This window comes from Gracilinanus agilis, chromosome 6 (genome assembly GCF_016433145.1).
Source record: "Gracilinanus agilis isolate LMUSP501 chromosome 6, AgileGrace, whole genome shotgun sequence".
In the NCBI taxonomy this organism is placed as follows: domain Eukaryota; kingdom Metazoa; phylum Chordata; class Mammalia; order Didelphimorphia; family Didelphidae; genus Gracilinanus; species Gracilinanus agilis.
Window position 1 is genome coordinate 220,659,966 of NC_058135.1, and position 24,783 is coordinate 220,684,748.

Sequence of the window (24,783 nt, forward strand, 5' to 3'; positions counted from 1 at the left end):
ATTCTAATTTTGCAGTTACCACTATAGGCTTTAGATTACAGTGAGATTTAGATTAGATGTGATGAAAAATATAACCACAAGTATAATAAAATACTTTAGGAATATCAAATTATGTTAGAAGACTAATACTTCAATACTTCAAGAAACTCTGCTTTCACTGGAGAGTGTACTGCCTTCCACCTGGGTAGATCACAACTCCTCTACATCTGAGTTGACTGTCTTCATAAGTTGCTATGGCTGAAGAAATCACCAACTCTCTGATGATGAGCCTTTTGCATTTTTCTAGTTGGTTCTCTGCAACCAGACACATGTCCCCAGTTAGGCTCATGCTCAAAAGTCTTTCTAGGTTGGTAATACTTGCTTGAGTTTACACTCTCCTGTATTTTAGGCCTTTGAGAACCTAGGAACCTCCACAACATAAAGAGGTATTTTTAATGGAGGAGTAAAATATACAAGTCTAAATTATTTGTGAAAATTAAATTAGTGGTTTGCATATTACACATTCACAATCCATATGCAAAAACATTCATTTATGCATTTTAAACATGGATATGACTTAAGTACCACCTCCCCTCCACCCTTTAACTCAACCTATTCATTCTAGAAATGACTTAAGAAGGAACCATTATGATGTAGAATAAAGTCTGAGACTAACAACAAAGGATAATTAGGGGTCAACAGTTGTGAATGTGCTTTTCACTTAATTCCCCAATTTTACCACCTTTTTCTCCATTTTCTTACCCAAACTCCTGTAGTCTTGGGCCCTCTTTCCTTTTCCCTAGGGTTTTGGAAATGGGCAAAAGGGTACTGTGTTGTGTGAAGAATTAGTTGGAGGGCAAAGATGGTTTCATATAAGCAAAAGCTGCTGAAAGCTACCTTCTATGAATGTCAGATGTAGATTAATTTTCTCCCCAACCTCGACCCCACTTTAAAGACTAAGATCCAAGACTGGAATCAAAACCACAGGCAACATTCACATGAGCTCAGCCAACAATATGTTGACAATAAGCAATGAATGAATGAATGAATGAATGAATGAATGAAGCATTTATTAAGCGCTTACTATGTGCAAAGCACTGTACTAATTGCCAGGGATACAAATATTAGGAAAGCAAGACCACTCTTGCTCTCAAGTACCTAATCTAAAGGGAGACAATACACTGTCTAAGTTACATGGATTTATGAAAAAGGAAAAGTTTATGATGGCAATTCAGGACCAGATCATCACTGCCATGAAAAGCTACCAAAGGGACATCCTTAAGAAGGCAGAATTTCATGATCAATGTAGAACATGAAAGGAAATGACAGAAATTAGGCAACATAAAAGTTTAGCGCCTATTAAATGCCAATATGTCCTGATGGTTAGAACTATACATTAGAAGACTGATATCTATGGACAAGACAGACATCAAATTCTTATACTACAAATGTGGATGTGAAAATATCCTGGAGAACCTAACCAAGAGTATACAAGAATAAGAATTAGCAAAGAACAAAGTGTTGCCCACAATCATCTTGGACATAACACCAATCTACAAAAACTTAAGAAAAATGCTTTTCATAGATATTACGACAAATACTTAATCTCCAAGCTACATGGAATGAAAAGCTTTCAAATACACAAATTTAGTAGAGGAATTCAAAATCATGTAGGAACAGGATGAGGTACATATCAATCCTTATTGTTTTATTATTAAAGCTGTAACAAGGATGCTTTCAGCAAGCCTATAGAGGATGAACATATATATATATATATATGTGTGTGTGTGTATATATATATATATCTATGTATCTAACATTTTTATTCGACTACCAAAGGCAATTATTTTATCCACCTGTCCAATAGTTGATAGAACATTAAATATAAAATAATAGCACGGTAGTAACTTCTCCCAAGGTCATATCTATCTGAACACTGAAAAAATGGAAAACAAGATAACAATTAATAATAACAATAATGGTCTCTAATGGCTTGCAAAGAACTTTACATGCATTATCTTACTAAGCTTCATAACCATGCTATGATGTAGGTACTCCATTTTACTGATAGGGAAATTAGAAAGCAATAAGATGGATGAGGCAGCATAGTGTTGGGGGGGAAACACTGGATCAATTCTAATTGTTACTTATGACGTATTTGACCTTGGGCAAGCCACCACTTCCCTTGACCTAAGTTTCCTCTATAAAAAAGAGGGGGGTGGGGGGTGGGTAAAGAAGGAATATGATTAACTAAGTCTCCTTGCAGCTGTATAATCATGAGTTGAATCCTAGGAATATCTAGCACATCTTGCTCATATTAAGCATTCAATAATAATTTGGTAGGTAAAATTAAAGAATCCACTTATAAAAGCTTCAACTTCAATATACTATATCTGACAGTATAGGCAATATTCTATTCTATAGCCCTCTAACTTTACAATGAAAGGAGTATATTTTCCTTAATCTTGAGGGGGGAGTAGAAATGATTATTATAATTTTGGAGAAAGCTTTAATTTCTAAAAAGAATTTAGAAATAAGTACTGAATGAGGCAAAAATTTAATAACCATTTCTAAATGGAGTTTGGTTCAAGAACAACAAATCTGAATGTGGGAAAGGAATTAAGGGATACTATCTTTAAAATATAAAGGGGATGAAGTAAACAAATCTTACTGCTCATATTGAGATAGACAAATCTCCCAATATACCTTAAATGGAAACATAAGCACAATTTCCAATTTTCCCCATTTGCTTACATAGCTAAAAAGTAAGAAAGACCATAGAATTCTCCTCAAGAATCTAGGATACATTATATCTCAAACTATATTACTAAGTGGTAATCATCAAAACAATCTGGTACTGGCTAAGAAACACAGCCAGTGGATCAGTGGAATAAATTAGGTACATAATACACAGTAGTAAATAACCATAGTAATCTAGTGTTTAAGAAACCCAAGGATCCAAGCTTTTGGGAGAAAAACAAAAGCTGCTGGGAAACCTGGAAAGCTTAAAAAGTTTGGCAGAAACTAGGGATAGATTAACATTTCATACTGTATAAACTAAGATAAGATCAAAATGAGTACATGAATTAGACATAAAGGATGATAGCATAAACAATTTAAGGGAGCACAGAATAGTTTTCCTGTTAGATCTATGGATAAGGGAAGAATTTAGAGCCAAATAAGAGAGCATTATGAAATAGAAAATGGATAATTTTGGTTAGATTAAATTAAAAATATTTTGCCCAAAGCAGCTAGGATAAAGACAGTTTTGTGGTGCTAGGGACATTGTCAAGAGTATTTGAAAATAATTGGAAGATGAAAAATAGACAAAGAAAATAGTCACTCAATAAGTATTTATTGGGGTGGCTAGTGGCTCAGTGGATAGAGAGCCAGGCTTGGATATGAGAGGTCCTGGGTTAAAAATCTTAACTAAGACACATTCTCGCTGTGTGATCCTAGGCAAGTTACTTAACTCCATATACTTAGTCCTTACTGCTCTTTTGCCAGACTGAAGGTAAGAGTTTTTACAAACAATAGTATTTACTAAACACTTAACACTTTGTCATAAGCACTGTGCTAAAACCCATGGGACACAAAGAGAGGCAAAAGATAGTTGTCCTCAAGGAGCTCAAGATCTAACAAGAAAGACAACAAGCACACATATATGTACAAACAAGCTAAATACAGAATACACAGGAAATAACAGATAAAAGGCACTAGTATTAAGCAAGATTGAGAAAGGTGTCCTGTAGAAGATAAGATATTAGCTGGAATTTGAAAGGAAAGCAGGGAAGCTAGTAGGCAAAGATGAGGAGAGAGAGCATCCAAGTATGGGGGACAGTTAAAAGAAAAAATGGCTAGAGCTGAGAGATGGAATGTCAGGAGGTTACTGTCACTGGGTGAGGAGTAGCTAACGGAGTAAGGTGAAAGAACCTGGAAAGGTGATAGTGGCAGTGGTTAGTTTATGAAGGGCTTGAAATGTCAAACAAAGGGATCAAAGGGAGCTACCACAGTTGATGAAAGTGTAATGGTTGAACTTGTGCTTTAGGAAAATTACTTTGGGGGCTGAATGAAGGATGGAATGGAGTAGGGAGAGAATTGAGGAAGGCAGACCTATCAGCAGGCTATTTCAATAGTACAGGCACGAAGGGATAAGGACCTGTGCCAGAGAGGTGATGGCATCAGCGGAGAGAAGGGGGAATATTCAAAATATTTGCAACGATGATGAGATCAATAGGTATTGGCAACAGATTGGATATAAGGCATGAAAAATAGTGGGAAGTAGAGGAAGATACCTAGGTTGTGAGCCTGGGGGACTGGAAGGATAGTTATGTTTTCTACAGTAATAAGAATGGGGGGGGCGGTTTAGAGGAAAGGTGATAAGTTCAGTTTTAGACATATTAAATTTAAGACATCAAATGGACATCCAATTTGAGATGACCGAAAGGCAGTTGGAGATGCAAGACTAGAGGTCAGCAGAGATTAGGGTTAGACAGGTGGTTTTGACAATATCTGCAGAGAAATGATAATTAAATCTATGAGTGCTGAAGAGATCCCTGGGCAAAAGATAGGATCCTGTGAGATACCAATGATTAGTGCAGATGACCTGGATGAGGATCTAACAAAGGAGACTGAGAAGGAACAGTCAGAGAGGTAGGAGAAAAGAAGGGGTCAAAGTAAAAAGGGTGATCAATGGTATTGAAGGCTGCAGAGAGCACAAAGAAGAATGAGAATAGAGAAATGGCCCCAAGATTTGGTCACTGGGAGATCACTGGTAATTTTGGAGGGAGCAGTTTCTGTGGACTAATGAGTTTGGAAGTAGGATTAGTTAAGAAGAGAATGAGAGGAGGGGAAATGGAGGTGTTTATTGTAGAAGGCTTTTTTTCTTGTTGTTTGGCAACAAAGGGCAGAAGAGACCTAAGACAAGTTAGTGGGGAAGGAATGGTTTTCTGGGGGTGGAGGAGACCTGGGCATGTTTGAGGCAGTAGTAAGAGATGGAAAACAATCTAGATATTAAATATAACTTTAGCTAGAATGGGGATGACAGAAGGAGACAATCTGATGGAGAGAGATGGAATGAGATCACTTGAACAAGTGGCAGGGTTAGCCACGGTAAGGAGTAAGGCCACTCATCATGTGAAGGGGATGACAGAAGGCACCTGAATGACAGGAAATGAGGAAGAAGAGAGAAAAGGGAGTTCATGGTGAATGAAGCAAGGTTCTCAGCTGACAAGATAGGGGATAGGGATGCATGGGAGATTTCAGAAGGATGAAGAGGTTTGGAAGAGCCACTATGAAGACAGAGACAATGAAATAATGAGTTGACATAAGAGATAAAGCAGCATTACAATAGCAGCATGGAGGGCCCAGTTGAGGTTGAGTGGACATAAAGATATTGCAAGATTTTCTCTGTCCTCATTTAGCAGCAGGCATATCATGTGCATAGAATGAAAGCAGCAAATCGTGAATGTATGATCCAGGGCTGAGGTTTGGCAGGGGGAAACCAGTGATATGATAAGGGGGCTAGGAACTCAGAGGGCAGTACAGAGTTGAATTAGTTCACTAGGGGGTCAAGATGGGGAAAAGAGGAGAAATGATTGTGATTAGTACAGGGATGATGGCTTGGGAAAGAATTGAGGGTTCAAGGGATTAGAGGTCACGGTGTAAAGAATAGGGTCTGATATGGGTAGGCAATGGGAAAAGGAAGGAATGACAACAGATTATGGTCAGAGTTACTCAGCATGGAGGTAGTGCATTTGTAGGTGATGGCAAGATTAAGGATATGACTATATTCACAAAGATGTGTGGCTGAGATGGGGTGGCATAGTAGGTCATGGGAAGTGAATAGGTTGAGAAGCAGAAAGGTTAAGAGTTTCTGAAGGAGTGTCAACATGTATGTTGAAATCCCCTAGTATGATGGCAGGAGTTGGCGAGGAAAGAAAGATTGTGAGCCAGGTACTAAACTCACTGAGGAAGGAAGAGAAATCTTGAAGGTCTTAATAGTTATCAGGATTTGGGTAGAACTAGAATAACCCTTAACTAAAGCAGGACCCTCTATAAAATTACCAACAAATGGGCATCTAGTTTCTGTCTGAATATCTCTACTGCTAAAAAGCATACTACTTCACAAGATGGTGCAATTTCTTTCTGCAGAATTATCACTTATTAAGATTCAATCTCTGTCTGACTTTTGATCCAGTTTTTGATCCACTGCTGGGTTTATACCCCGAAGAGATAATAAGGAAAAAGACTGTACACAAATATTTATAGCTATGCTCTTTGTAGTGGCAAAAAATTGGAAAATTGCCCTTTGATTGGGGAATGGCTAAGCAAATTGTGGTATCTGTTGGTGATGGAATACTACTGTGCTTATAAGGAATAATGAAATGGAGGAATTCCATGTGAACTGGAAAGACCTCCAGGAATTGATGAAAGGAGCAGAACCAGGAGAACATGATACACAGAGACAGATACACTGTGGTACAATCAAATGTAACAGACTTCTTTACTTGCAGCAATACAAGAATCTAGGACAATTCTGAGGGACCTATGAGAAAGAACACTATTCACATCCAGAGAAAGAACTGTGGAAGTAGAAACACGAAGAAAAATAACTGCTTGATCACATGGGTCGATGGGGATATGATAGGGAATGTAGACTCTAAGCAATCACCCTAATGCAAATATGAATAATACAGAAATAGGTTTGGATCAATGACATATGTAAAACCCAGTGGAATTGTTCGTTGGCTACCAGGGTGGGGGTGGGGGGAAGGGAAAAACATGAATCATGTAACCATGGAAAAATAATTCTAAATCAATTAATTAAATAAAATTTCTCCCCCAAAAATAGATATATAAAAATTAAGATTAGTCTCATTAAGTTTTAATGCAAATCACTCTAAAAATACTAAGAATATTAGTGACAAAAATGCTTTACATATTCTGTAATGTGGGCACTATAAATATTAATTCCATTTTAGAGATGAGAAAACTTGGGCTCAGTTAAATGACTTGCTATGATCCTAGAGTTATTAAATGCCAGAAGGAAGATTTTGAATCTGACTTCAAGTCCCATAATCTATTCACTATAACATACTACTGTGCCTCTTTCTAAAAATAAAAAGTAAAAACTTCAAACATCTAAAAAAAAAATCTAAGCCTTAGGGAATCAATATCAGCAAATGTCAAGGGTAGTAAATAAAGGTGAAGAAAACCATTAAGGATACTTGCTAGAAAGTAAAAGATCTATTTATTATGCAACCAATACAGGATGATTACTGAGATTCCCTAAATAAGACTGTCTTATGAAGCAATTTGGCAAATGTATTGAGGATGAATTGAAAAGGAAAGCCCTGGAAAATCAAGTCTAAGCAAGAAGTGACAAATGGATTCTACATTCTAACTGGGTCTACAGACTATTTCCTAGAATAATTTTTTAAAGTATAAAATAAAATATACAGGCTTTTGAAGGAAACCAATAACATAAAATATAATAATATATTATGAATTAATATAATTGATATAATAGAAAATACATATACTACATATGTATAGACACATACATACATATGTGTATATGTATGTTTTCAAGGACCCCAGGTAAAAAGGGAAAGGAATACACATTTATATAGTGTCTATTGTAAGTCGGGTACTTTACAAATATTATCTCATTTAATCCTTGCACCTATCCTAGAAGTTAGATGTTATTAATAACCCCATTTTATAGGTAAGGAAACTGAGGCAGATACAAATTAAGTGATTTGCTCAGGGTGACACAGTTACTAAGTATCTGAAGCTGAATTTGAACTCAGATCATCTAGCCTGTGGGATCAGTTTTCCATCCACTATGTCATTTTAGAACTGCTGCCCCACAGGGGCAATAAATCTTGCAGTGATTTGGAATAAAGATCTACTAGATAGGCTAAACAGATTTCTCCCTCCTCAAATCTGCTTAGAACACTTTCTCCCTGGATTTAATTTTTGCCCTTATCACATCCTACCTTGTAATATATTTATCTATGAATAATATATTTTTCTTCTTCCCATTAGCTCATCTCTTCCTAAAGGGTAAAGGCATGTCATTTTTCATTTTTGAGCTCTCGTGTTTTACACATCTGCCAAACTGAACTGAAATATAGATGTCTACTAAAAAAATCCCCAAACCCACAGATGACCTTTATAGATATCCCCCTCTGTTTCAACTAGTGGCTCCCCATATCTCATTGAATAAATTATAAATTGACTCTGGAGTTCAAGGCCCTTTCCAATCCAGTTCCAAGTTACCCTTTCTACCTTTGTCTTACTCTACTGCAAAAGTGGGCTGTCCTTCATCCTCTATTTTGCCAGCTCCCATTTCTGAGTGTTAATGTGTAGCATGGATTGCCTCCTCTAACCAACTAACAAATCCCTCCATCCTTTAGCCTCCACCACAAAGCTTTCCCTAAATCTTCTTCCAAATGAAGGAAAGTAGATCTTTTCCTCTCTTAATTTCTCTTTGCACCAAGGTTTCTTCTGATTTCACTTTTACTTTCATCCGTTTTTTATGTGTGTTTTACTTACATCAGATTAAGCTTCCTCAGAGAGAGCCCATATTACATTTTTGCTGGTATATAAGCACAGTGTCTGGAACACACTGGGTACTGAGTGACTGTTGAATTAAATTAAGGTATATCTCCTGACTTTTATCCCGAGTTTCAGATTTGTATTTCTACTGCTTTCTAGCTATTTTCTACTAGGATGTTCCATTTGTACCTCTAGGGTTTCAAAATCAGACTCTACATGCGAAATTGGCCTATCAACTCCATGTCATTATTTAGTCAGTAGTAAACTTTGGCAACCACAAAAGAAGTACTTGATAGATACTAAAGCAAAAGTCTAGTACAGTCCAAACTAGGGCAATGCAGTAGAAAAGGCTCAGAACTTGGCAAAGGCTTAGGATTGGAGTTCTGGCCAATACTCACTGTCTTTGTGACCTTGGGTAACACAGACAGACACCTCTTGCATGACTTTGGACAAGTCACTAAACCTCCCTGTTCTCAGTTCTCTCATATATAGCAGAAGTGCACTGGTCTAGAAAGAAGATCTCCAAGGGCTTTTCCAGATCCCAATCTGTAATATAAAATCCTAAAGGTTTTTCATATGCTGCATTATGTTTGCAAGCATGAGTGCAATTAAAACTAAAGAGAAGCAATGAGCAAACATTCTTTTTAAAACCCTAAATATATGGCAGAACTTTGTAAGGCACAAGGAAGAGACCAAAAGTGAAAGTCTTTGCCCTCAAGGAGCTTAGATTTCATTAGGGTAAGTCTGTACAGCCTGGGATCCATGAATACCCCACAGGGTTGGCAGAGAGATTTTAGGGAATCTGAACTTAGATTGGAAAAAAAATTATATCTTTATTTCACTAACCTCTAGAATTTCTTTCAATTATGGATTAAAAAAAAAAAAAGAAACACTATTATGAGAAGGGGTTCATAGGTTTTACCAGACTGGCAAAGGGATCCACTATACACAAAACAGTTAAGAGTCTGTGGACTAAGGGGATATTTAGGGATATTTAGGATATTTAGGATCTAAGGATAAATACATATATATGTAAAATAAAGACACAATGTTGGGGCAAGGGATGTGCACTAACAACTGGGAGATCAGGAAAATCTTTTGAAGGAGGAAGCACTTATTAAGGTAGAGGTAAACAGAGAATATATTCTTGTGTTAGGGTAGAGCCAGGAGATCAAATGTTATATCCAGGACAAAGCAAATACATGTATGGATGGGAAGAGTAATATGTAACTGTCCTGATATGATTGGTTTGAATGGTTTGAACCAGATTATGATATGCTTTCAGTGCCATATCGGGGAGTATGGATTTTGTCTTAAAAGATAAAGAGAAATCACTGAATCCTTTAAAGCAGTTAAGATGTGATTTAAAAAAAAAATCAATAATCTGGCAGTTGTGTGGAGGAGGGTTGAAAAAGGGAAAGATTGGATTCAAAGAGATAATCAGATGACTATTGAAATAGTCTAAGCAGAAGTGATAAATGCTTTGGACTAAGATGCTTGTGATATTAGAGAAGAGGGGACTGATATGGGAAATAATAAGAAGCTATAATCAAGAAGAAAAAAGTCACTTCTGGATCATCTGGCAACTCAAATATCCTATCTACAGAGTACATATATTCTTTACTTCTTCCTGTTTCTGGATATTTTGCTATTTATATGCATTTCTACAAGCCAGTCAGAGAAGGGAGATATAAAGTTTTAAAAAATTAGTTAATGTAAAAATGTTTTGTGGGGATGGGATAGAAATAGACCTGTGACCTTACTTTTTTTACATATTATATAGCACTAGAAAATTATATCCATTTTATCTGAAAATTTTCTACCAATGCTAATTGGCACTTGTTCTGCATTTTATCCTCTTAGAGAGTGCCTGGGGACACTGAGAGGTTAAATTATTTGTTCAGGGTCATATAGTAAGTCTGGATCAGAGGTGAGAGTGGAAACTGAAATGTTCCTCATTCCCAAGCTGGCTCTTTATCTAATCTACCAGGTTGCGTTTTAGTGAGGATGATGGCTCAAACTAGAACCTATAATTAAGCCTGGGAAATCAATGTATATCTTGTTTATTTAAAGTTGCACAGGATCCCATTATCAGGAACAATCAAGAATCAATAATAACAATAAAGGTCTTTTACATTTTTTTCCTTCCTTCTTCATTTCTGCAGCTATCACACAGGTTGAGTCTTACCACCTAATTCCTGGATTACAACAGTTTTTAAAATTATTGTTTCTTGTCTTAAGTTGTTAGTCTTCCTTTCTCCGTAATCCACTGTTTCTTTCTTTCTTTTTTTTAATAATTCTTATAATTTTTTATATTGTAGACCACTGAACAATCTTTTATATATATCCTTCTATATTAATTTTATTTGTTACAGGGCTAGGCAATGGGGGTCAAGTGACTTGCCCAAGGTCACACAGCTGGGAAGTATCTGAGGCCAGATTTGAACCTAGGACCTCCTGTCTCTAGGCCTGACTCTCAATCCACTGACCCATCCATCTGCCCCCGTAATCCACTGTTTCTTAAGTCAACATGACAAATTAAAATGTCAAATATACCAATTTCATTATGTTATACAAAAGCTTTCAGTAATTTCCCTTGGCCTGTGTAGTAAAACCCAAATACTTCACTTTGGTGTTTGAAGCCTATTATAAGTTAGCTCTTTCATACTGAGCTCCACTGAGGAGATTTAAAACAAACAACTTTTTACTGAAAAGTGAAGTATCATTTTCCTGAAAAGTTGATTCAAACACATAAGAAATTGGATGACTTAGTATATGACCATCTTAAGGAAGACCAGTATACTTCCCTACTTAAATTACCTAAACACCTTATGGGACAATTAGGTGGTTCGATGGTTGGAGTGTCAGGCGTAGAGTCAGGAAGACTCATCTTTCTGAGTTCAAATCCAGCCTCAGATACTTACTAGCTGTGTGACCTTGTGCAAATAACTTAAGTCTATTTGTTTCAGTTCTTAATCTGTAAAAATAAACTGAAGAAGGAAATGGCAAACCACTCCAATTAAGTGAAGAAAACTCTAAAGTGGGGTCATGAAAAGTCAGACACAACTGAAATGACTGAGCAACAATGAACATCTTATAAGTATTAGAAGTACTATTTTAGCCTGTAGCCAAGTCTCCTGAGATTTAATTCTCTGTCATGTAAACACTTAGGGAATAGCTCAAAAAACAAAAATAATTTCACTTTCTCTAAATTCTATTTTATATTGTAGACCACTGAACAATGTGTTCTGAAGACAAATTACTATATTGTTGATGTTACACAGTAATAAAATAAATCAAGATTCTCAGAGAGAATATGAGAACCCAATTTAATGCAGGGGGCGGGGGCAATGAAGGGGAGGATGGTCATACAAAAACAGGATAATTGCAAAGAATGAAAATCAAAATTGAGCCTACTTTACTTGGAGTCTAAAGTCTTGAATTTAAATCCTACTTTTAGTTGTGAGGCACTGGACAATTTCCCCTACTGAAGCATCAGTTTCCTCATTTGTAAAATAGAGATAATCATAACTGCATTATCTATCTCATAGGGTTGTTGTGAAAAAAGCATTTTGTAACCTTCTACATGGCCCACAGGAGTTATGAGAACTATAGCAGGAATGTTGTCCAAATTATGCTCTGGTACTGGGCTGAGCATTTAGGAAGTAGGCTGTCGGCTGTAGGCCATTGGCATACGGTGTTCAGTCACAGGAATGAAAAATAAAAAAATGCCATGATTCCTGCCCTTGATCAGTGAATTGATAGGAATTTCTAAAGAATTTATTGTGTGTCAGGCAATATATTAAGTACTGGTAATAAAAAGAAAAGGTTAAATAGGCCTAACTTGGAAAGGGCTTATATTCCCATGGAAGAGCCAACCCGTATGTAGAGATAAATAAAAGTTATATTCAAAGTTCCTTCAAGGAATTTAAGAGTGATATGGAGAATACAACAGAGACACTGATAATTATGATGCAAGGTAAAGTGTGATAGGAACAAAAAAAAAGGTTATTTTAAATTAGGTGGGGAAAGATATAGATAATAGGGGGTAGATGATACAGGAATCAGAGAAAGTTTCATGAAGAAGGTGGCATCTGAGATGGGCCTGGAAAGAAGAAGATATCACTAAAATGGAAAGAGAAGGAATGTGTTTCAGGTATGGAATACATTCTAGGTTTAGACTCCAATGGCCTGCATGAAAACAGAGAGGCCGTAAAAAGCAAGACGAGATTATAGAAAAACACGCAGTCCCGTCTGACTGGAATACAGTGTATGAATGAAAAAATATTTCTATGTACCCAGAACTGTGGATACTAAAGGAGGCAAAGCTTCAACCAGAAGAATAATCAAGTCAGCCAATTTTTATCATGCAGAGAATTTATAGCACTCATGTCATTTTAAACAAAACATTTTATGTGGCAATCATGCTATAGTCTAGCCACTTTTTTTTTTTTTAAACCCTTACCTTCAGAAGAGTGGTAAGGGCTAGGCAATGGGGATCAAGTGACTGGCCCAGGGTCACACAGCTGGGAAGTGTCTGAGGCCAGACTTGAACCTAGGACCTCCCGTCTCTAGGCCTGGCTCTCAATCCACTGAGCTACCCAGCAGCCCCCTAGACTATCCACTCTTAAAGTTATTTAATTACTCCACTTGCTTTGGGCACACCACCTCAATCGTGTTCTTTCCTCAGGATTCTATTAACAACTGACAAATACAGAACAATGACATCTTATGAAGTTACTGTGACATGATGGTGTGGACTAAATACTGGATATGAAGCCAGCCAGACTTGAGTATGAGCAGCTCTGGGTTTAAACTTACCTGGTTTACCCTGGGTAAACTTAAAAAAAAATTCAGTCCTAGGACAAATCTAGAGATTATGAGTATTATGAATTTAATTTCCTCAGAAAAAGAAGAGCAGAAAACAAGGGAAGCATCTAAAAATCCAAAATGTTAGTAAATTTCTCACAAGAAATCATACCATCGATATTTAATTCTCTAAGAGCTTACTCTATGGGCATAAAGCTGTGCTCTATTAAAGGCTTTTTTATATAATGTACAGCATGGGCAAACTATGGGGACAGATTCTCCAAGTTTACAGTTTAAGGTGATGAACTCAAATGTTTCAACTGTCAGAGTAGCAAAAAAAAAAATTCCAGTAACTTGTATTTACATAATATTTTAAAGCTTACAAAATATTTTCTTCACAACAACCCTGTGAGGTAGGCAATGCAGTATCACCATTTCTAGAGTAGGAAACGTACAAAGAGAAAGGGAAATGACTTGCCTACGGTAACAAAGCTGGTAGGTGTTATGGCTGGGCTTTAAAGATTACATTCTTTCCATTAGAGCATGCTTCTCCCATCAAAGAACTTTCCCATTCATCTACTGAAAAACTTGAACAAAGTTTTCCCTGAATTTTCCCTTTCTTGGACTTTCACATCTTTTAAAAAAAAAAAACCACACCGACAAAAAAACTCTAATAAATATGTTCATCTCATGAACAGATCAGGTCAAACATATAAGATTTTTTGTCTCTAAACAAAATGATTTTGCCTTTGTGCTAGAATCAATGTAATTATTACATATTTTATCCAGTCACTAACATTCTGTCCTTCATTTCTCTCCCAGCTTTTTTTAGATATTTAACATTTTTATACTTTTTGTTGTCAAATATTAATTAGAAAAACATATTTTCTTAGTTTGTTTGCTTCTCTTCCAGACAGCTGTAGGTAGTTTAATTTCTTCCACTTCCACTGCCACAGATGATTAAGTTTACTAAAAGTTTCCTACTCATCTACTTAATTAGTATCCTTATAGGAGAGAGAAAGGAACTGAGAGTGGTAGAATACCTATTTCTATTTGTCTAGCTTAGGTCTTCAATCTTTAGCTTATTTCATGCTTCTGGCCACAAATTCCTCATTGTGTTTCCTTCTTTTATCATTCTATCTCTGAAACTTCCATTCTCCTAATGTATTAGAGAGATGTGATAAGATATTTACTGTGTGGTTAAGACGTCTCAAGAATTATAGTTGTTTTAGTACTACTTCTCACTGGACTAATTAATTGTCTAAGCAAAGTGACAATTAACAAGACAAGAAGAGTTTTTATCTATTCAGTTAACCACAGCAAAGAAGCCTGGTAGAGGGAAAAAAGCACCAGATTGATCAGGATCCTTATGATGTCACAGAATGAAAGAACTATTCTCCTTACTTTGAATAGGAGGGCACTGAGCCCCAGAGACAGGTAATTTCCCTAAAGTCATAGGAAAAACTGCGGCACCAAGGCTTGACTCCTAAAGCTTCAAGGCTAGGGCTCTTGTTCACTAAGTCAAAGCTAGTCTTCTCGGGCTGTCAGCCCAATTAGACTGGAGGTGATCATATGTGTGACCTTGGACTAGCTACTCTCAGCCTCAGTTTACTCTTTTCTAAAATAAGCTGGTAATACTAAACAAATTCTATGGTCTTTTTCAACTTGACTTTATATATTGTCTATATACTGGAGCACTAAGATGGATGCCATGAAATAAGAACTATCCTATGATGGCAGAAGGACGTAAGAGCATCAAAAAGACCAGTGAGAGAGGCCTAAGAATAGAACAAGGAAACTTAAAATACAAGTGAATTCTCCTTTTATTATGTGATCAGAAAACTCTTAGTGTTTAGGGTCTTCTCTCATGCCAGTGATTCCCAAAGTGGGCACTACCGCCCCTTGGTGGGTGCTGCAGTGATCCAGGAGGGCGGTGATGGCCACAGGTGCATTTATCTTTCCTATTAATTGCTATTAAAATTTAAAAAAAAAAAACAATTTCCAGGGGGCTAAGTAATATTTTTTCTGGAAAGGGGGCGGTAGGCCAAAAAAGTTTGGGAACCACTGCCTCATGCCTAGAAACACTATTTATGCTGAAAATGGAAATCAAGGAACTTTAAAACAATCTTTCTTTCTGCATCAAAAATCATTCCCTTGAATGATTTCAGATCTCTGATTTTATAGTTCTTTTTTTCCTGAATCATAGTCCTGATGTCTATTATTTATTTCAAAGGTTATTTATCTCTACAAAGTATTCTAAAATGAAGTTTAAATAATTAATTTTAATAAAAAGTTAAGACTGTAAATTGTAATGGAGCCTGTTCATTTTTAATTCTCTTTAACCGAAATTGATCTTATTTCATTGTCAGTCTCTCATAGATGAATTAATTTGGCAAACTTTATTTATGTTTACTGGTATCCTCTTACTATTTTCTTGAGGAATTTGTCTCAATTCCTGAGAAAATAGTAATGGTTCTATTATAGGTGACATGGTGTACAGAACTTGGAAACTGAGACCTAGGTTGGGATCCCAGGACTGATCCTTACTAGCCCTGCATCCAAAGAAAAGATACTTCATTTCTATGGCCTTTAGTTTCCTCATCTATAAAATGGGTATAAAAATATTTGTACTATTTACCTAACACAGGGATGTCATGAGGAAAGCAACTGATCAATTTTAAAGCACAATAGAAATGCATTATTATAATACATGGATCATGACATTCAGTTAAGATGGAACTAGAATCTAACTGTAAGGGAAAACTAAAATTTATTACCTAAATGAGGCAATTTTAAAAGTTATTTTCATAACAGTGGTGGCTCTTCCTGAAACCAGACATACTATCTATATTAAGAATGACTAAAAATGTTTAGTATCAAACTTCTCATTGGCCACCATTCCCCTGATCCATCTGGACAAAAGTCCCTGCAACAGACAAAGAATAGCATGGTACAATATGGACAAAGGCAAAATGTGCCTGTGAAATTTCTATCAGACCATAGATTTAGAGCTGGGAGGGTTTCTAGTCCATCTCCCTTACTTTATAGATTTCCATGCTGAATCCCAGAATGGCTTGCGCAAGGTCACAGAAAAATTAAATGGTAGAACCAGGACTCAAATCTCCATCCTGACTCCAAATTCAGAGCTCCTCCCAAGGATATTATACTGCCTCTTGGACATTAATCAATCAACATTTATTAAGTACCTACTATGTGTCAGGCACTGTGCTAAGTGCTGGCCAACATATTGTCCTTTCTAGCATGGATTCCTTACTAAAGACTCCAGATACTTTAACTTATGTCATCTTCTGTCAAATCACACACTTAAACAAGTTCAACATGATTTTCTCCAAGCTATATTTACCAATTGAATTGTTGACTTTGTCTCCTTTTTTCTTCTTATTTTTCTTGTTCTTGCCCTTCGGCTGTGGAGAATCTGCCAATACCAATTTGTTGTTTGGGGGCTGCTCATTTGGAGAAGGGGATTCAATTAGGATTGGCAGCGATTTTTCTTCTTTGACATGATTCAGTTGCTTTCTGTTATTGTTGTTACTGTTGACTTTTTTCTCCTCTTTTCTCTGCTCAGCAGAGGAGGTGAGTTCTACTGCCTTCACTTTGGGTTCCATATTGTTCCTGGTCCTAGGCTGGCTCTCAGGCGCTTTGGGAGATTCAGCTGCCTTGCTCACAGGCTTGAGCTTTGTTTTACTGCTCCCCTCTTTGTGGTGGTGCATGATGTCAAAGAGGAAAGAAAGCGGCTCATGTGGCTTCACACCCAGCTCCTTTTGGAAAAGGAGTTTGGAGTCTCTCGAGCTGCCTGGATTAGACAATGAACAGACTGTTTCAGGCCCTGGCCTCTGTTCCAAATGATTCCCATGCCTGGAAGGTGAACTTGAGGTTTCTGTTTTCTCAGACTGCTCAAGTGTACCATTCCGCATCTCTTCAGAGCTCGGTACTGACTCTTTTGCTGACTGGAAATTCCTAGCAAGTATGTCCAATTTGGGACAGTCTTTATTTGTTCTATCTTTTTTCTTTTTCTTTATAGCTCGTAGCTGTTGGAGCTCTTGAAGTCTCTGGAATTCCTCTTTGAGTCTTTCTTCTTCTTCTTCCTCCCGCCGCCTTTGTTCCTCGAGGAGCTGGTGATGCTCTCTCTCCCTGGCTTCTGCTTCAAGACGAGCTTTCTCTTCTAGCTATAAAAACAGTGATTTAAAAGTTGACAATAAGTCCTCTAAATTAAGACCAACAGGAAAAATTAGGATGACAAAATACCAACTGAATTATAAATCATTTTATGTGACAAGCAAGTTAAGGAAAATTACTCCTATAAAAACATTAATATACTAAAAAGGGCCAAATGTTTGAAATATATCTACCTAAAATTATTCTACGCTATTACATAAGGAGTAAAAATAAGGAACACAGGCAGCAATATAATGTTTCTGAGTTAAACAAGAATCCTTATTACCTCTTTGCTAACGCTAAGCACACTAAACGAGGTAAAGTCTGTTGTTTACATATGATGTCCATGAAGTTACAGTACAGTTCTCACTTGCAATATCTTGCATTGTGCTCTGTATGTGCACAAAGAAAACCAAGTGTCAACTATTTGTTTCTGTAACTTGAATACTAAAAATTTATTGTGCGGTGCTATATATATATAATAATATCAGTCTCAGTAAGCACAGATTTCTAGAGTAGATAAAATTCAGATGCTGATGCATGAATATATGTAAATATGACACACAAGAAATAAGAATATAATACTGAATAACAACTTAGAAATATGCCCTCTCATCTCAGGGGAGACAGACATAGAGTCTTTACATGGTAGACTAGTGCCTTTAAAAATCTGAACATTTTTGAAACCTAGTAAGATAAGGAATTATTTTTTATTTCCATCTTAAAGGACACAAATTCTAGAACTCATAATTTAGAAAAATTCTAGCTGCGTGGAAAATTATAGCCATTAAAAGTTGTTGTTTTTGGTCATTGGTGAAAGTATAGATTTTTAAAAGCACATTAATTTCTGGGACCAGACTTAGTTCTAAGCACATAAGTTAGGCCTATAAAGGTCTTCAAACTAACTCACAACAGAACTTTAAGAGTTTATCAAGAGTGCTAAAATCTTAAGAGTTAAAAGGACTATCTAATGTAATTTGGGCCTAAATTCCCTCTAGATCTTTGCTGGTACAAAGATATTGCTGTTTAGTAGTTGGTATAATAATATCCATAGCAGAAGCCCATAGCTGGAAAAAGTAGCTGGGAGACCCTTAATTAATCCACTAAAGAAGGCTTCTGTTGTTTTACTCCTAGAACTCAAAAAAGCTTATGGTATATGGATTCTGAGAGTTTTCTAGGCCTCACTCCATCATAACCTCTGGCACATGTTTTAGGTCAAGCCCTTTTTTGTACAAATGAACCAGTGAATCTTAACTGTCTTCCTTTATTTTAAATTTACTCACATGGGGGAAAAAAACCTCAAAAATATTTTTAATTGTCCTTTTCAACAGTGGATAAAAAATTTAAATTTGTTCCTATACATCAATCCATAGGAAAGAAAACTCTGAAACAGGTTTGTGGAAAGCACCATGATAAAAATACAGCACTCTACTATACAAGCCTATGATTATATGGGAAGGGAATGGAAAGGAATATGCATATATGTATATATATGTATATGTATATAGTATCTACTATGTGCTAAGCACTTAACAAATATTTCATTTGATCCTAATAACAACCCTGGAAGTAGGTGTTATTTGATCCCATTTTACAGTTGAGGAAACTCTGGCAAAGAGAGATGAAGTAACTTGTCTTAATTCATCCAGCTATACTAAGTATCTGAGATTGGCTTTGAACTCTACATGCTAAAGGAGGTCTTTCAGAGCAGCCTATGGCCAAAGTGCTCACTTGTTAAGGCACTAAATTAGTCAGAACTCATCTGTGTTATCTAAGGTGACTGATATCTTGTTTCACATTTATTTATTTTTGTTAAGGTTAATTGAACAAGAGTACCACAGGGCCTTTACCCAGGATACTCCTGAAATCCTGGCACTGTACAAGGAATGCCTGACTTACTGGTGTTATAAATATGGCCAAGAATTCATTTGTTCCTGGCTGCTGGCATTCCTCGCCCCACAAATAAAAAACAGTAGTGGTGATACACAGAAATGGGTAACAATTATGGCCTGTTGCATCTCTTGTACCCTTCAAACAATGACCAATGAGGTTAAAAAAAACTTTGGTCTCCAAGCAATTGCCCTTTTTATTCTTACTTTCTCTTTCCTTTCTGCTGCCTGCACATTTCTATATCTATGCTTCTTCCTACAGGAAAAGGCTTTCTCCTGTAATCACATAATTTCTTTTTCATTCATTTAGGCCTTTGGAGAAGGAGGTAATCAAATATACTGACAACTGCATCTCTAAAGATATGGCTCTGCATGAAAATATATGTTTATCTTTTCTCGACTCGAGATGTATGACTTTAAGTTCAAACATATGTTTTTTTTAAAACCCAGAAATACTCTATTCTAATGGTCTGCAAGTGAATCATATTGCAAGGGGTCATTAGCAAATGAAAACTCAAGATGTTTTTTATAACACTGGAATGTACACACATTGTAATCAATTTGCGTTTTAGAATTTCATTGAACCTTTGTCAAGGCAGACATTTTTTAAAGAAATATTATATCACCAATAAATTAGCAATGTTTTTACACGACATTTTCCCATGCATGCTAACTTCTTTTAGAGAAACTTGGGTTTGTCACAAAAAATAACTTTTTTTTGGATGTTTTTTACCTTTCTTTGTTTATGTCTTGCTCGTTTGGCAGCCCGAGTACTGCTTACTGGCTTGGTCTCTGAACTGTTTATAAACTGTAACAAGTCTTCTACCTTCCGATGGTCAACAACACTCTCCCTTTCAGAGATCTGATCAGTTTTTTTAGGTTGCTCTTCTTTCCTCTTGGTTAAGCGTAAACGGAGCTTCTCTCTCATTTCTGCATAATTTCTACTTGTTGGTGCAGCTGGTGGCTAAGAAAATTTAACGAAAACATTAGATATAACTTGATTTTCAACTTCTAAAAGTTATGGATATGAATATTCAGAGAATACCTTAATTGCAGCTGTACTGTGAATAGAATGTGGTATAATAAAATCTGTCCCTACTTTAGTTTATAGTATTGAAGGCTTACTGGCAATAAAAGCCTATTTCATAATTAAAATTTAAAAAAATTGAAAAGGCTTAAATTAAAATCAGTTTTAGAATTCTAGGAAAGAACAATTTTATTTGATAAAAAAATAAAAATATACTTATATTGATTCTATAGCATAAGATGGTAGAAAAACCATCAGGCTTGAAATGCAAAAAAGGAACTTACACCGCCATGCCCGAAGAACTCACAGTAACAACAGTCACAGTATTTTCCTTCTTTCTGGTTTGTGGATGTTGAGGTACTAGAGCTGTGCTCAGAACAGCTATCTTCATCCTGGCTTTCTTCCCCATCATACTGCTGATGGTCATATGCACTGCTGTTTTCACAGCGATGCCCTTCACAATCAGGGTCACTGTACAGTTAAAAAATACCACCAATGCCCATTAATAAAACAGAGACATACAAGCTAGCACTTTACATTTAGGAAAAAAACTTTGGTGTTAATATACTCATTCAAAGCAAATAGCACACATATTTCTTACTGAATATTGAAAAAAAAAATGATGATCAAAAGGTAGGGAACCTTTAAGTGGCTATGTAAATTTAGGTAATTGCAAAACTAATCACCTTCAGAGAGTTGGGCAAGTAGTCCTCTAAGGTCCATTTCTGAAACACCTTTATATTTAAAATGAGTTTTATAGGCTCTTAATATGCTGACCATGAAAAAAATAGACTATCATGCTAAGTATTCCATAGTAAATAATATTGTAACTCTTTGAATTTAAAATTTTTCATTGATGAAGGAATTCAGTTCTTTTACATAACAAAACTTAGTCAGAACAACTTAACTTTAAAAAGATTCCCAACTACTGATTTACAAAATTTAAGCAAGAGGACTCACCTGCAGACACTTGGTGGAGCACTTACTGAACTGTCTGTCGTAGATGTAGGTGGTGCTAGGGTGGTAGGACAAATCCCTGAATGTGGATCCACAAAGCCAGGAGCTGTGGCAGCAGTTTTGGGAAAGGATGGGGCTGTGAGATTTGCAAGATGGGGTGTGGAGGCTGGTGAAAGTGCAGCAGGAGAAAGAGAAGGAAGAGATGCTAAACCAGTAGGGCTATTTCTTGGTGCAACTGGTGCAGAATGTCTATGATCCTCTTTACTGATATTGTGAAACACTTCACCTAAAATGTAAAGAGGTCAAGGCAGTTATTTTTAACTAATGCTTTTTTTTTTTTGCGACCTGAAAAACTTTTATTAATTAAGAATATTTTCCCATGGTTATATGATTCATGTTTTTTCCCTCCCTTCCTCTGACCCCCCTCCAACAAGCAACAAGCAATTCCACTGGGTTTTACAAGTGCCATTGATCAAGAAATATTTTCATATTATTAATATTTGCATTAGGGTGATCGTTTAGAGTCTACATCCCCCATCATATCCCCACTGATCCATTTGATCAAGCAGTTGTTTTTCTTTTGTGTTTCTACTCCCACAGTTCTTTCTCTGGACATGAACAGCGTTCTTTCTCATATATCCCTCAGAAATGTCTTGGATCATTACATTGCTGCTAGTAGAGAAGTCCATTACATTCAACTGTGCTACAGTCTCTATGTATAAGGTTCTCCTGGTTCTACTCCTTTCATTCCACATCAATTCCTGGAGGTCATTCCAGTTCAAATGGAATTCATCCAGTTCATTATTTCTTTTAGCACAATAGTATTCCATCACCAACAGATACCACAATTTGTTTAGCCATTCCCCAATCGAAGGACATCCCCTCGTTTTCCAATTTTTTGCCACCACAAAGAGTGTAGCTATATAATTTATGCTTTCTTTAGCCAGGCATATATTCAAACATCATTTTCTTTAAGGTTTTATTAACTTTTTATCCATCAGTGACTCAAGCTACAGATAATGTAATTGTTCACACTGGTGCTATTATATTACCTAAATACCTAATTTAGACCTCTTTAGTAAGAATTTGCTTTATTCAAAAGAGCTGTGACATGTGGCTTAAAAATTATATCAGGGGGCAGCTGGGTAGCTCAGTGGAGTGAGAGTCGGGCCTAGAGACAGGAGGTCCTAGGTTCAAACCTGGCCTCAGCCACTTCCCAGCTGTGTGACCCTGGGCAAGTCACTTGACCCTCATTGCCCACCCTTACCAATCTTCCACCTATGAGACAATACACCAAAGTACAAGGGTTTAAAAAAAAAAAGATGCCCATTATCATCAATATTAAAAAAAAATTATATCAACAGGGGGGCAGCTAGGTGGCTCAATGAATTGAGGGCCAGGCCCAGATGTGGGAGGTCCTGGGTTTAAATCTGACCTCAGACACTTCCTAGCTATGGGACTCTGAGAAAGTCACTTAACCCCCATTGTCTGGCCCTTAGAACTCTTCTGCTTTGGAATTAATACCCAGTATTGATTTTAAAACAGAGGGTAAACGTTTAGGGTGGGGAGGAAGATTGTATCAATAGTAAAAATACTACACGTCTGCAAATGTACTCTGTAAGGAATTTATTCTTACTACTATAGAATAGCTTTAATTCTTATGCACCATAAATAGGATGTAAGACAAGGGATATTAAAGGAACAAAGTTAAAAACGAATTCCAAAATTTCAGCAGGAACTATATAACTGAAGGCTATGACTATAATGTACCTTTTGTGATAAGCAAGCTGAGCAATATTAAGTGGGTTTAAATCTTTGCTGTTTTTAAAAACTAACTCTTAATGAGGCTATGTGTCCTTACCTATTGATGAAGGTCTCTTAGATGACACTTTAAATTGGTTGCTGCTAGACTGCACTGTGGTGGCAGTGCATGAAACAGAGGAAGTGGCTGAAGATGTTGCCATGACAACTTTATTAGCTTCCATAAAAGCATCTTGGAAATTGTAGAGACATTTCTTTTTTGTAGCATTTTTCTTCTCTTTACTATCATTAACTGTAGATGTTTCATTACCAGATGTGGTGGGAAGTGCTTCAGGTCTTATTTCTGAGAGTGTTGGTCCTAATATGTCACTACCTTTAAAGAAAAGATAAAAAAAAAATTAAAAATTTTATGACTAAAAATGTAACTCGGTTAAAGAAAGTCAAAAGTACAGAGTAAGGCAGCTAGTAGATAAGAGTGCAAGGTCTGAATTCAGGAAAACTCATCTTCATTAGTTCAAGTCTGGCCTCAGACACTTACTAGTGGTATGAACCTAGGAGAATCATTTAGCCCTATTTGTTGCAATTCCTCAACTGTAAAATGGGCTGGAAAAAGAGATGGCAAATCACTCTAGTATCTTTGCCAAGAAAACCCCAAGTGGGGTCATGAAGATTCAGATTAGACTAAGAAGACTGAACAACAATAACAAAATTACAGACTGCTAACTATAAATACCTCACAGTTTGCATGGTAGCTAAAGTTATGTTTTCCTGGGGATGATTGATATCAATAAACTACAAGTCTTATATATCCTCTCTAAAACCTAAACCACTCAAACTGAGGCATTCTGTATTGTGAATGAGAATTGTACCCAGCATTGTTATGTTTTTGCTCAAAATTCATTGGAGGTATGAATTTTTTCACAGTTCAAGACATCTGAGATGCAGGAAAAAGAAATAAGTGGCAACGTTAAAGCCTTCTTTACTCTTACATCAATTTCCAAGGTTTGGTACCACAAACAGTTTGGAAGGTCAGTGAGTAGTTTTCATAGACATATGGCTCATATGGAGTCACAAAAAAATGTATCTTTGGAAATAAGCAAAAAGAATGCCAGCTAAAAGTGAAAGTCAATATGTTCAGGTTAGTTATTGCATTACCATACTATGGATATAATTATATTTAAATTGAGTAATAAATACCTTACCCAATAATAGCAAAAATTAGTGATAAAGAGCTAAAATGAAAAAAATTCCTTAGTAATAGGCAGTAGATTCAAAATCGAAACTTCTTTCAATAAAAGGATTTACTAAACTTAGTATTTTGATCTATTTGTTCTTTCCATTCCTAAGAAACTCATATTAAATACAGCTTAATTGATTAATAGTATTAAAAGGAATAGAATAGGAAGGGGCTAATTCTTAAGACAAAGGGAAGCAGGAGATTAGAGATGCAACTAAGAAACCAATGATACTAAATATAATCAATTTTTGTGAGGCTAACATATATTCAAAAGAAAAGCTCAAAAGATAAAGATCTCAAATGTTATATACATGGTTCTGCTCCAAGGTTGCATGTACATCACGAAGGATGGATGGTGGATATAGAAGATAAGATATTCATGC

At 36.3% G+C, this 24,783-nt stretch overlaps 1 protein-coding gene across 1 annotated transcript in view; it reads right to left on the minus strand.

The window, feature by feature from the left end:
- FAM193A (family with sequence similarity 193 member A) overlaps positions 1 to 24,783 on the minus strand; it is a 76,208-nt gene that overhangs the window by 8,747 nt on the left and 42,678 nt on the right. The window contains exons 11-15 of the mRNA XM_044681445.1: positions 23,264 to 23,536; positions 21,406 to 21,688; positions 20,730 to 20,916; positions 20,152 to 20,382; positions 16,718 to 17,540 (exon numbers count right to left, since the gene is read on the minus strand). Coding sequence (XP_044537380.1) covers positions 16,718 to 17,540; positions 20,152 to 20,382; positions 20,730 to 20,916; positions 21,406 to 21,688; positions 23,264 to 23,536 — 1,797 coding nt within the window. The remainder of the gene's footprint in view (positions 1 to 16,717; positions 17,541 to 20,151; positions 20,383 to 20,729; positions 20,917 to 21,405; positions 21,689 to 23,263; positions 23,537 to 24,783) is intronic.